The 14,975-nt window shown below is 37.9% G+C and overlaps 1 protein-coding gene across 1 annotated transcript; it reads right to left on the bottom strand.

Moving 5' to 3' along the window:
- Window positions 1–4,300: 4,300 nt before the first annotated feature.
- On the bottom strand, window positions 4,301–8,816 carry LOC122971737 (5-hydroxytryptamine receptor 3A-like). Its single transcript, XM_044338477.1, has 8 exons — window positions 8,551–8,816; window positions 8,223–8,267; window positions 7,954–8,063; window positions 6,475–6,644; window positions 6,186–6,346; window positions 5,434–5,644; window positions 4,459–4,688; window positions 4,301–4,306 (listed from the first exon to the last, which is right to left on the bottom strand). Exons 1-8 carry the CDS (start codon window positions 8,740–8,742, stop codon window positions 4,301–4,303), a joined length of 1,125 nt encoding a protein of 374 aa, XP_044194412.1. The 5' UTR covers window positions 8,743–8,816.
- Window positions 8,817–14,975: the final 6,159 nt, after the last annotated feature.

Genomic DNA, 14,975 nt, shown 5'->3' with positions numbered 1-14,975 from the left:
AACACATGAGAACAGATGGCCTCAGCTGAGGATGTCAGTGGCGTAGCAGCTTAACATCTGATGCTGTTATAACATACATATACTGGACGGACGCATCTCCACTTCCTACCATTATGCAAAAGTGAAGCCATAATTTCTTGTTTCCAGAAGCTGCCATCTTGGCTGTATGACATCATTTGGAGCCAGAGTCTGCACAGTGGAGTCAGGCAAGGTGACGGCCCGCAGGACATGCCCCCTCAGCCGTCACGCTTCCTGAGGGAGGTTTGAGAACGGCTGACACAACTGTCAATCATGACATCACACCCCCTTTTTTATATCACCATAGAACTAATTAAAAACAAACTTATCAGAAAAATGAGCACTTGGAGAAGCATCAGTGTGATAAGAGCTACCTAAAACGACAGACACCATCTTTGGGAAAAATTTATTTGATGTGTACTTTGATTTTTTAGTTTGGCTTGTGTCCCATCTTCTAACATGGAGGGCCTATACGTATATGACTTACATATATGACCTATACTGCAGCCAGCCACCACAAGGCGATCAACATGTTTTGGCTTCAGTTTTCAAGTATACCTGGCTGCAGCCTGCAGAACGAGAGGCATTCAACGTTGAATGTTTAATCCGACCCAGCGTGATTTGATTGGTTGAACTGTCGAATTTGGGTGGGGTTAAATGTCCATGTCATTGGTTTGGACTTGGGTTTGAGCAAGGTTAAACAACACAGTCAGTTCATAAAACGAAAAGGACCTACCAGTATACGTTACTTATAAGTCATGAGGGGAACTGATCCTCTGTAAACTCTCGTATTTTAAACATAATGATCACTTTGAACCATGAGTTGACAAGTTAAACATCCATAAAATACACCTCAAGAAATGAGCATGGTGTCACTACTAGTCTTACATAGGGTTCCAGTCATTTTTACCACTTTGTATTCATCCAAAGGGGAGTGTGGCCACAATGTAGACCCTTGTTAAAAGACTATCGACAATGGTGGAATGTAACTAAAGTACGTTTACTCAAGTACTATACTGAAGGTTCTTGTACTTTACTGGAGTGTTTCCATTTTATGTAACTTTATACTTCTATTCCACTACATTCAGAGGGAACTATTGTACTTTTTTACTCCACTACATTTATCCGACAGATAATTATAAATTACTTCTCAGATTATAATTTTTCATACCCTTCCTGTCCAGTGAAAACTATGTCTCCCCTAATTTGGTTATTTTGAATGTCTGTGATACAGTGAAATATTAAGCCTACCTTATGGTTTGAGTAAACTCTCCTACTTTTTAAGTTAAATAAACTATTAAAAAAAACTTTGGATTAGCTGGAAAATGCATTGTCACAAAGCTGAAAACAGGCTGCTTTTCTGAGCTCATGAAAAGTTTACTTTTTAGAGATACATGGTTCTCACAGGACAGTGACACTACAAACATATGATGATCTTATAGAATATGATGCACTGCTGTTGATTAAACTACCCAACAGTATATAAAGTAGATAAAATTAGCACAACCTTAAACATCTACAGCAGTAAAATGCAACATACACATTAATGCAGCAGTAATATTAAAACCATCATATATAATAGCAAAACACTGACAGAGCCAGATTTATCCCAGCATCCCCACTTCAAAGGAGAATGAGAGTGAGAGAGATTTTAATAAGGCTCTTTTTTTTTATCTCAAAAACTAAAAGTAGAAAAGACAATCACATAGCAGGTCTGCACAAACACCAATACTACTATTAATTTATATAGCACCCAAAAGACAATTTACATAATATACATAATACACTGTGAATATAAAAGCGTAAACTTCATAAGAGTAACACTACATAAAAGCAGCGAAACACTGTAAAATCACAGAGGAGGAAAAAAAAACCCATAAGGTACAGAGAGAGAGGGTGGCATGGGGCAAGGTAAGGTAAACTACATTTAAAGATCAATGCAATTTACTTTTGAATTTATTACATTTATACTGTCACATATTTTTCCTGTGTTTTAATATCTGGTTCTGTCACAAATGTCCAGCAGGTATCAGATAATGAGAGCAAAGCTCAGTAAAAAGACCAATTTCCAATAATAAATTCCAACTGAAGTGTATCCACTGTAAAATATTTTTAACAAAACAGTTTTTGCTTTCTTTTTTCAAACATTTTAACATCTTTAAGAGGAATTCCGATTATCTCTGTGCTATTATATGAGAGGCACAAATTGAGGCTAGAAGTAAACATGCTAGCAGATTATCTCTCTAGCTGTGGTGCTAGTTTGGCTATCCCGTCAGTCACATGACCCTCGCCATGCAGGTCCAAGTGATTCTTCAAGAGTCTCCTGTGTTGGTATACTGTGGGTATTTAGGTCCAGGAAGGAGTAAGCGTCAGGTATGTAGGGGTGACTAACTGAGAGTGACAGTGGGTCCATGTAGTTCTGATGATGCAGGACTGTTCACCAAAATAACTACATTGTCATGTGATCCATATTTACAACTTCTGATCTGCTTGTAACAAATCAATGAGAACTACTCATTTTCTTCACTGATCCATTTTGAAAAGATAAAGACTAAAAACAGGCCAATCACTATGACATAGGAAATGAAGAATACTCGGTTGATTGTTTTTGTCACTCTGGTCCAGTAGCCAGGCTTCGCTTTTTCCTTCCTGCTGTTGAGGAGCAGAACCATCGTTTTCTCCATCTCCTTCAGCTCATCTGAGAGTCTTTCCAAGACATGGGAAATCTCTCTCAGTCGGGTGCTGCTACCCTGCAGAAATGGTTTAGTAGATTGGCTAATTAACATGATTTTGGACCATAAAACATTTAGGTTCTTTGTCAATTGTGGTGATAATTAAAGGGTCGGTTCATCCAAATTATAAACAAAACACTGTCTTACTTGCCACTAGTATATAGTTGTACATTGTCATGCAGATAGATTAGGGGATTTTGAGATGTCCATCTATGACATGTGACCTTGACCTTGATTTCTGCCCTTGTGATTAACTGTACTGTAACCTATCAAGGTGGATAGGAGTATTTACCTGGCCTACAGTGAGCTAACACAGCTACATTACACATTAGCCACTAAACTTTGTAAATTGTGTAAAGCTTCATTTCCACCACTCACAAATGTTCACATTGACCTACTGACTTCACTATAACAGTGGTTTAATAAATTACATATTTGCCATATTTAAGCGTTCATGGCACGCCTTCTTATAGACTTCACCTCCATTGATTCATAGACCTCCATTGTTGTCCAAAAACCTTTAAGAACATGTCAATGACCTACACGGCTGCACTGGGTGACATGGTCCTTCACCCTGAAGGCAATGGCAAGCAATGAAGTTTTTAGTGTCAGGAGAGTAGTTCATCGTACAGCTGAGGGTACTGCGCACACAATTCTGTTTACCAAACTTTGCTAGTTTGCTCTGCTACATATCACAACCTCTTGACTTTGTACTACATTGAAAATAACTTAAGTGTGAGGTCAAGAGGTTGTGATATGTAGCACAACAAGCTATTGAAGCTCTGTAAATGGAACCACGTTCCTGTGCATTCGCAGTGGTTTCTGCCTTACACAGAACTACTCTCCAGAGACTGAAAATGTGATCACTGTGATTAGTCTGTGGAGCCATTTAACAAACTGACATGACCGTAATCTTCGAGGCAAAAGGAACATGTCACCCAGTACAATGGTGTCCACCACTGATGTGTTTTTAATAGTTTTTAGACAACAACAGAGGTCTATGGCACAGAGGAATATTATAGATCAGGCTTTGGATACACACACAATACCTGTAGGATGTAGCATGAGTTCATTGTTTGTTTGGCTCTGCACATGAGATTATTTACGGTAAGAAAAATATAGATCACCAGCCATATCCTGCAATCAGACTCAGTACCAGTACCACTTTCCTCATGAGACTTTCCTCCCAGTTTGTTTTCTAATAACTCATCATCATGTACAATATAGTCCTTCATTCAGAGTTATTTAGGAACTACTTATTGACAATTCATTGAGCATCAGGTCATTCCTCATTTGTTCATTTCTAACTACTCACAATTGTGTGTACCGTATTGTCAAGTCTTACACAAAGAACATACTGTCAATAGTTTTTATACTTCAAGAGAAAGAAGTTCATATGTAAGTATTATTATTACTATTTTATTTTTAATTTGGATGAACCGGCCATCTAAAGTGTTATCCATTTCTAACCTCTTTGGCCACAGGTAGCAGTTCAGGTGGAGTTTCATCAGCAGATACATCACTGATACAGGCAGAGTTTATCAATTTACTCACCTCTGGAAGGACACAAAGATGATTGTAGAATAATCATGACACAATTAACCAGTACGTTTTAAAAGTTATAAATGTGCCTCTTTCAGAGTATTCAGGACATAACGAAAGGTGTACACTATCATAGCAGTAAAATAAATTAGAGTAGCAAACTGACCACCCATGGAAAATTGAGTTGAGATCCAGAGGCTTGAAGAATATTAATATCACCTCTATAAAAGTTGTTGAAGTTGACTTTGCCCTGTTTATCCCCACAGTCTTCACTCAGGCTTTGGTCTCCGTCTGCTTCGTCTGGGGATGCAGAGTCTTTCTCCATTAGATACATCACAACAATGGTCTCCAGGAGGCTGAGCAGCGTGAAACCAAATATCCCTATGCAGTAGACCACTGAGGGGAGCAGGCAGCATCATTAATGCAGACAAATCGCTACTCACTGGGTCAATATGTGAAGTTCCTGCTCATAGTACCAACCCTGTCTTTCAGAAATCACGTTCATATATCACTAATTTGCAACAGCAAAAACATTTTGCCAGAAATGTAATGCTTGTTGAATTATGCTTTCTCTCAACATAATGAGAAAATGTTGTTAATTTGGCGAGTTGCAAAAATGTTGATACTGAATGTACAAGTTGAATCTTGCAGTACAATATCCACTGGTAGTATTACAGAGATATTAAACATTGTACGGTTATGTTTAGGCACTGGCAGTACTTGGTCAAGATTAGGAAAAATGGTCTTGGCTTAATACAGAAAAGAAGTCAGCAATGAATTGAAGCACATGTTAAGCGAAACCACAGTCTCTCACTAACCTTGACCAAAGTGCTTTTGTTGCCTAAACCTAACCACACACAGGCCTCAGGATGTGAACACTGGTCTCTGGTGCCAGAGTCCTGTGTCTTGTCCACCCACCATCTACACCATCTACCACCCCACCCCACCCCACCCCACCACACCACCACTCCACAAGTGCGGTTTATAAATGTAGTGCTTACTTCATTCATAAAAAAAATTGCCTCTAAGCATAATCCAGACAACACACCATAATTAGGAAAGCAATTTAGTATTTTATAAATGTAATTTCTAGGAGACAGGGTTTGAAGTACAGTAAAGGAAAGACTCTGAACTTTCTTACCTATGAGTGGAATCCTGTCTGATGAGAAAGGCAGAATTTCAATGAGAATAAGCTGCATCACAGTGACAGCGAGCAGCACAGTGACCTTGAAGCTCAGCTTCTCGCCCCCGCTGTCTGAGATCAGGAAGGAGGCCAAGTCCAGACACAAGAAGAACAGGATGGGCAGCAAGAAGTTGACAATGTAGAGGATTGGTCGCCTCTTCATTTTGATCTGTGAAATGACATTTTGAGGTCAGATGGTTGATCCTCCTACTACTATAGTTTTGACAAAAGCAACAGAAACATCTGTGTAGTTCCTAGGTTGAAACAACAAGGTAATACGCCCCAGTCAGCTGATGTCTGCAGTGGTCGAGGAAGACTTCAGATTGTTTACTTTAAGGTACCCTGTAGAGTTTATGACCTAAATAATGAGCCAGGAAACACAGTGATGCACCAACAAAAGCAAGGAGGAAGACTGCAAACTAGTAAATAAACTATGAGGAAGGAAATGTCCTCAAAACTTTTGTTAGACCTCAAGAATACACACAATGAATTTTGGTGAGTAACGTTCAATATAACCATAATAAAAACAGAAAGTAAAAGTAGCGATAGAAGTGGAGGGGTAGAAAGTCTACGTCTAGATTTTTGCTTAAGAAAACAAGTATTAGCAGTAAAATGTACCCAAAGTAAAAGTACATGTACTTACTTGAGAGTAACACACAGAGGTGGAAAATAGTTTCCACCACTGTGTGTCTGTATCCAGAAATACGTACAGTGTGAACGATCAGGCTTTGATTGAAGTTCTTCCTGTCAAAAGTTGTTTTTGTGACTGTCTCGCTGATGAACACCCACTCGTACTGGGTCTGCATCAAGACACGAGACGACTTTGTGGCCACTGAAGAGTCGCTGTGAGGTTGAAGATTCACTTCCTCAACTGAGATGGTAAATAAAAATAAAACAGTAAGGCCTGTTAGCAGGTCAACAAGGAAATAACACAAAAACAACTTATATGAATGTATAGACCAAACAGAAGCTTTTAAACACAACAGGTCACAACCTCACCATTGTAAATAACAGACTTGAACGAAAGGTTACAGGTCTGAATGCCGAAGGGGAATTTGTGAACTTGCATCCTGCAAGCGCTGACTAGCACTTTATAGTCCATACGTTCAACAGTACCATCAGAGTTAATAGTGAGATAAGGACTTGAAGGGGTCTTGTCCTTTTCTGTCCTGTATGAGAACAAACACACACACACACACACACACACACACACACACACACAATGGCAAATGACAAATAACTACTTTAGTCTTATATGTTCATTTCTAATTTACCCTTATGTTCCTTTAAATATAGAAGACATGTTCCACACTGTATGACAATATCACATATCTGCTTGTTCCAACATTTAGTAAATATTTTGAACATAATAAAATATGCTTATTGGGTATCTACAGTTGGTAGACAAAGACTTTGCCCCAATTTTGGGCCCAATTTTGCAAACACTATCTTCTCCGAGGGCATTAATGGTATCTGCTTCAAACTTTGATACATGACTTATGACACTGTGCTGAAAAAAAGTTGTTAAAAATTTTGTAATAAGTCGAATTTTGTAAGCCCTGAAAGTTGCAGTGCTACATCATACTTTACAATGTAAAACAATGGGGAAGCAATCTATGGGCATGAACTTTGTGTCAAACAAAGGCTTCTGATGTCTAAACTGTAAGTCTGACCACTTTCAAACCTGTATCAATGGATTCGTCACAAAATTTCCTACTAAGAAATAATTTTTAATGTAAGATTTGGCCAAAGTAATGGGATTTATGAGGAAATTCACGAAAAGCGTACTCAAAATCCTCCTCTCCAACTGCTCCTGGTGATGTCACTCCTCCGTGCTGTGAAACATTCCACAATAGACACTCATTATAAAATCACAGGAGGAAAAAGAAAAGACTCTAAAACTCACACTCTAATATCTCAAAAACAATAAAAGATAGAAAAAACATGTAAATTCAAGATTTGTAGGTCAAAGTCTTGTGACTCATTTAAAGTTCAAATGAATGTCTGTATCTAAAACTATGTGGAAGCAGTAAATGTTCAAAAAGGTGTGGGTTCGCTCACACTCTCCATTCAAATCAAACTTTCACCAGGTCATGTGGGTTAAAAGTCTTTCCTTTTCTAAAAATAGACTTGATGAAAATCAGGAAAATAATTTGTTTTACGCACAAACTCATCAAGAGTTTTCAATTTACTAATTGACATTCAAGTGAATGGGCCCAAAACGCATGATTTTGATGACACGGGTGTGAGCAAGACAGACATGTCTCACCCTGCAGAAAATTCTGATCCTGTCAATCAATCTTTCAAAATAAAAGCACACCACACTTGTAATAAATATGCCTCAATTTTAAAAGGCAAAATGATCTGATCCCGACAGACCAGAGTGCGAGGTCCCGACCAGTGCTGCTTACAGCTTTAATTGTATATAAACTCTCTAAACTATAATAAACTGCTCTGTCAGGGTGAGCGCATACTCACATCTCTTCAATAGTGAGATCTGGCTTCCACAAAAGCTCAGCAGGAATGTCTATATGTTTAAGTCCACAAAAGTCATTTGGATTCCATGTAATGTGTTCATTCTTCCAGCTCTACACAGAATAACAGGAAATCAGAAAGTAAAGACAAGGGATAAAAGAAATGAGTGAAAGAAAGAATGAATGAATGAAAAGAAGCAATTTAAAGGAAATAATTAGAGGTTCTGCCAAAGTTCAGTTAGTATTGTTCAGTCTTCCTCAGAGAGAACTCACCATATAAATCCAAACGTAAGAAATTAAAGTCTGGTCAGTCTCTTTCTATGAACAAAGAAATACAGAGTATCTGAAAATCTTCCCAGCAGCACAATTAACATAGCTGACCATACATCATAGGACATACACTGTTAATGTAAATTACAACAAGTTCACACACATCAGACTTCATATTGCATATTTTTGAGGAATCAAATTTGTTACTTTAGCACTTGGAAATGTTTAGGAATTTGGATCCAGACAAAAAAAAAACACTCATTGGCAGTGGAAATAATAATTATCATTAAAAAACAAACAAACAAATAAAAAAAGAAAATTTAAAGCTTACCATATCTAGGATGGCATAGATTAGCACTTCCAGTGTTACTTTCATAGTCGTATTGTAGTGTTTAACAGGCCGGGACATGGTGTACAGATCATTTTTACTGGACAGACTCAGGTTCAGGTAGTTAAAAAGATGCTGATAACTGCAGTTATCCTCAGAGGACGCCCCATCTACTGCAAGAATACCAAGACACATTCTCTGTCAGAGAGTTAATTCTTAAAAGGAAAGAAATGTGCTTTTAAATCAGAGCTTGTTTGTCTGAACACCAGAGTTTCTGTTATGTGCTCTAAAGGAAATCACCAACATTTGTTTCTGTGGGTATAAACTGATTATAAATTCATTTTCAAACCATGAAAAAATTACAAATACCTGCAGTCATATCCAGTGACTGTAGTCACTAAAAGGCCATTATGAGATGGGCGTTGGCAGGACTCTCATCAAATGTGAGCAATTTGCAGTCATTTAAACCCATTTCAATTTGAGATCCATCTTCTATACAATATGTTCCCAAAAAACATGTCGCTTAAATCAAACCTAACTCTCCCAAACACAATTTTGAAATCTCTTGAGTATTATCTTTTGAAAAAATTATTTTATATAATAAATATACTCATAAAGACATAATTCAATTGTAAAACATGCCAATTTGAAAAAACTAATGAGGGTCAGTTCACTAAATTCTCTCAGTCATGCAGATAGTTTTGGTTTTAACTGGTTATAAGATATTCATCTCTGAGATATTTGCCTCAACCCTAAAACAATGGAGCTGAATGGGATTTTGTTTGTGGTGATCACTGAACTGTACAGTAAAATGGCAATTTAAGAAATCAACAGAGGCTTTTATTTCCATGGATCACATCCCCATTACTCTAGATTATCCACTTCAGACTGTGAACAGTTTTCAGGACGACGTTTTTGGAAAAGAGATGCTGCTGTAATTTTTCTTTTTAATTTAATTTTTCACACTGTGAGAATCATACACAAAAATCCCATTCACCCCCATGGAATTGAGGATTATAACAGAAATGTAACAAATCACAGAAATGATCGAGGAATAATAAATTCAGCCTTTAACCAAACAGCAGGACATTTCTTAGTGTAAATCTGCATGTATCACCAAATTGTCCCAACTTACCTGTGAGGAGGAGCAGAAAGAAACCTGCAAGCATCATGTCTGTGAGAGATCTGCACAATTAATGAACATCTCTGTCCTCTCTGTGCTGTCTAGAAATGTTTGTAGCAGTAATATCACTGCCTCGCACTAGCAGAGGGCTGGTCAGATTTAATGACCAACCCTTTTGTTTTTTATTTATTAATTTATTCCTATTTATCTCATTAGTCTAAGGATAGAAACACACGTAATGCAATAATGGTGCCAGGAACTACCAACACCCCTGATACTCTGCTGCATGTGGGCAGATTGATTTTTACTATCAAACCAAAAGCTGTTAACTTCTTGCTTTCACTATTATTGCTGTTTAGTTTCACAAGTAAAGCAGATTGATGTAGGAGCTGCATCTGAAAGAAGAAATGTCAAGCATAAACTGGCAGACTACAATTTATTTTATTTACAAATGTACAACTAATCTCAGGTGTGACTGGTTAAAGTGCCAAGCTTTAACATATTTTCAAGGGCACAATTCATTTCTTGCCCTCTTGTCACATCGAGCATTGTGTTCGTCAAAATTGCCACTTCTGATAATGGGAGAAGCTGCTGGCTCTGGAATTATTTTTCCCCATATGGAAACAGTTATAATTTAATAATACTACAGGTTTATGTAGTACAAAGGTTATAATACCAAGGTAATACTAATCACCAATCTGCTCATGTCTGCAGTATTAAAAGAATCAATCAAGTAATTAAGTAAAAGTAGTCTACTGCAGTGGAAAAGTCCTACATTCAAAATCAGTAATGCACTTAAGGAAAGGTTGATGGACAAAATGCAGTTCTACCAAGTCTTTCCATTTTCAGTCGAGTGCTAGCTCAGTCTTTGTAACTTTAAAATGTGTGGCCATCGCATGAGGTAAATTTTCTCCCACCCAATTGGATAATTCTATAAGTAATAACCGCAAGTGATTTGTACAAACAGTGATGAATCCTACTCTAACTTCAATTATTTCCCAACTTCTCTTTTGAAAAGCCTGTTCAGAGTTGTCAGTTAAATGTAACCCGTGTAACCCTTGTTCACTTCTATGGAGGACTAGGTTTATGGATGCCTGACCTGTATATTCAAATATATGGCTCACAAAATCATTATTGGAAGAAGTGCAAGTTTTATTCCTTTAATAAACTATCCACTGCTGTATATGGAGACTTACTCACAGGATTGCAATTTTATCTTTGTCTAGAATACACACTCTTGTAAATGTGTGCAGTACAGCTGCTTGTGCCAGGGTACCATTAGGTAACGCCCAAGCTTCTGTCACTACCCTGTCATTCACTACGACATAGCCAGCAGGTGTTTGTTATCAGATGGTTCACCTTCTGAACCGTCAGTGTAGAGAATCAGATCACAATTAGGTATTGGTGTCTGCAACAAATGTGGTCTTGGAGACATGCTCGTTTCAATAATAACAAGGCAATCATGCTCATTTTCTGCCTTTTCTGATTTAAGGAAGGGGAGTGTTTCAAAGATATGTGGGAAATGGAAAGAATGATCACCTCCTATCCTGAGCGACATGCTGCAGTTATATGCTGAATAGCAGAGCATCATAAATGAAACCCCAAAGTATGGTTTACATTTTCTATTACCCTGTCATTTGCAAGTGCTTTTATCATTGTGTTGCACCACACAGTCCCAAGGCTGGGGCTCCGGAGAGTGCATGTTTTAGTTCATGGAAAGCTTTATACATTTCCTCAGTTGGAGGAGCAGATTGGACTGTGGCTGCCCGAAAAAGTGAGTCCATAATAGCATAAATCCAGTGCCTGCAGTAGTTTGCCATTCCGAAAAACCCCTAAATGCTCCCAATGAGCAGGTTGACACCTCTCAGTGACTGAACGCCTAATGAGCTATGAATGTAGATGTTTATTAGCGAACTTTATATTTTGGCTGAAGTATGAGTGGCAAGTCACCTGTTGTAGCTACAGTACTTCCAAGAGTCAGTGTTGAGCTTATAAGTGGTGAGCTACACAACTTACTACACATAGGATATTTTCAGGAAGGAAAAGTCATGTTTCAAATGTCAAATGTGGCTGTTTCTGTTTGTATAATTACTCCCTGCATTATTTCTAACTGATCTGCTGAACAAAGAGCTCCAGATATCTCCATATGCTGTTGTGTCGACAGGTTTTTAGTGCCACTAACTAAGCTCTGCTAATTCGGTGAGGAACACGTTTAATTTCCTGTAAATTCTTCACAATAAAAGTCTCCCATTATTAAGTCATTTTAAAAGCTTTTAATTTGAAGCACTTAAGCAGGAAACATTGGTTTTTCATCAGCAGTAACTTAACATGACTGATATGGCTGCCCCTCAGCAGGTTTCTGGAAAGCTGGCCTATCAGAACAGAGTGGGTTCATCGGGTGGGGGGCGTTAAAGAGACAGGAGCTAAAACTGCCTATTAAGAGACAGAGACTGAACTGAGGGGCTGCATAAAGGGCCAGTATAAGGGCCAGTTTTTTTTAACTGTGAATCATGCAAAGCTACTCTAGTAGAGTCCAAAAAAATTTTGAGAGCTGGAAATGAGCATAATAGCTACCCATTAAAGGAAGGAAATCAGGATATGTCCATGCTCTTAACTTTTCTTTTAGGTTAAAACTTCATGGCTGTGATCTTTGTCTGGACATCAGTTACTTAATGCCCTCTTAATTACTTAAATGACAAACATCAGTGTCTGTAGATGTAAACTACTTCTAAATTTATTTTCAAACCATGAAAAACACTCAAATATCTGCAGTAATATCCAGTGATTGTGGTCGCTAAAAGGCCATTATGAGATGGGTGTTGGCAGGATTGCAAGTTTTATCTCATCAAATGTCAGCAATTTGCAGCCATTTAAATCCATTTCAATTTGAGATCCATCTGTTATACAGTATGTTGTCCAAAAGCATGTCGCTCAAATCAAGGCTAAACTCTCCCAGAACACAATTTTGAAATCTCGAGTATTATCTTTTGATGTATTCTTTTATATAATATATATACATATAAAGACATAATTTAATTGTAAAACATGGCATTTTGAAAATTTTTTGAAAAGGATATTTCTTAGAGTAAATCTGTATGTTTCACCAAAATGTCCCAACTTACTGGTGAGGAGGAGCAGAAAGAAACTTGCAAGCATCATGTCTGTGAGAGGTCTACTCAGTAAATGAGCATGTCTGTCCTCTCTGTGCTATCTAGAAATGTTTGTAGCAATAATATCACTGCCTCGCACTGGAAGAGGGCTGGTCAGATTTAATGACCAGCCCTTTTATTTATTAATGTTTTCCTATTTTATCTCATTAGTCTAAGGATAGAAACACATGTAATGCAAGAATGGTGCCAGGAACTGCCAACACCCCTGATACTCAGCTACATGTGGGTAGATCAATTTTGCTATCAAACCAAAAGCAGTAAATTCTCATTTCCACTATTGTTGCTGTTTAGTTTCACAAGTAAAGCAGATCAATGTAGCAGCTGCGTCTGAAAGGAGAAATGTCAAGCGTAAACTGGTAGACTATAATTTACATTTATTTACAATAAATATACAACTGATCTCAAGTGTGACTGGTTAAAGTGCCAAGCTTTAAAGCTGGAGTGCACTAAACTCACACCAATCACTTCTCTCACTTTAAATTTATCTGTGTATGTGCCATATGTTTCCTTGCACTTCCTTGATGTCAGCTTTTTCTTTTGTGTATTTGTAGAGGACACTGTGTGCGATAGTTACTGGCGTGCTACAACCTGATATTCCTGGCCTCTGTCAGAAGGCTTAGGCAACTTATTTGATGAAGAAAGAGCTTCCACAGATTGTGTTCATTCTCACTGTCAGAATACTTTACTGAAGGGTTGTTTGTGGAATATCATCAACATGTACAATGTGTGGTATATCTGAAATAAACAATGGAAAAAATATGATGAATAATAATCTCCAGTAAAGGGCATAGAATACATATGCTGAATAATCCAAAATGAAGCAGTAACGGCCTCTAGTGGCCAAACACACCAGGATGACATGTACCAGTTGAACCATCCACTACACAATCAATGGTAATAAATGGTGTTAAATGCCATGAAAATAAGTAGATAATAAGTAGTAGATGTAAGTAATATTACAATATTCAGGCCAGTTTGACATAAAGAGCAGTAACAATAACATAAATTAACATATCAATAAGAAATAATTAACTAAAGGCTTATAACAATATAGGGTAGCCAGATGCTTCTTCAACCTTGTGTACGCAAAGCTACGGGATGTGAACATTGCCACATGTACAACAGATTTAACATATTTAACAACATAACACATTATTTCCTTGATTAGTCTGTACGAATGCTGAATACTGCCTTGTATCCTCCTGAGCTAGCACAAACCCATGAAGCTACATATCATAGCATCCACCTGCTCCTGCTAATATTACCCTCTAGCTAGCACAATTTACCTTTTATCTCTCCCCTTAACCTCCTCCACAGGTAATCATTTTTTGTTGGCACAGTTGTAATTTGACTTTGCTAACCTTATGGCCCCCTTTTTGCTAGGGCATGCAATACAGCCAATGAGTCTCTCTCACACTGTTCTTTAGGGGTACTACACATAAGTAGATCATCAACATACTGAATCAGGGTACACTCTATATATCTCAAATGCAAACAGGTATTAAGAATCTGGATGTAAAGGCACACTAAAAGTGCTGAACATACATCAATCACAGTGTACCATTTAATGTCTGGTGGAACATTTGATAGCAGAGTATGTGGATCAGGTACTACTGGGGTTTCTGCCTCTACCACAGTATTGACTATGATTAGATCATGGGTTTTAACCAACACTCCAGCCTGCAACAAACCTTCTATTGTAGATTTTCCCCTGCCATTCCCTGAGGGTATTGTCTTTTGTATTGTAGCTTAGCCCCTGGTCTCAATTTGATTTCCAATGGTTGTGCTGATTTTACTAGTCCTACACCTATCTTGTGTTTTGACCACAAACAGTCTGGTATTTGCTGCAGCAATTTCACCTGTTCTGCACTGAATGCCGTCCATGTGACTGGTCTGTCATCCACTATCACTCTTTCAGCTATTCCCTGATCTTCTGTTTTGGTTGATATCCTAATGAACTGTTGTCTGCCGAGATGGACCCAGGTACAAAGCATGAAAGTTTAACATCATACTGAACTCCTTCTGCCATGTTATCAATCAACATTTATAATGTGCTAGGTTTTTTAGAGGACAGGTATTTATTACCTGTGGCATGTGCAGAAGCAATCTGAAGCCAGAATCAACAAATTTTTTTG

Source organism: Thunnus albacares, chromosome 20 (genome assembly GCF_914725855.1).
Source record: "Thunnus albacares chromosome 20, fThuAlb1.1, whole genome shotgun sequence".
NCBI classification, from domain to species: domain Eukaryota; kingdom Metazoa; phylum Chordata; class Actinopteri; order Scombriformes; family Scombridae; genus Thunnus; species Thunnus albacares.
This window is presented reverse-complemented; position numbering and strand designations above follow the sequence as displayed.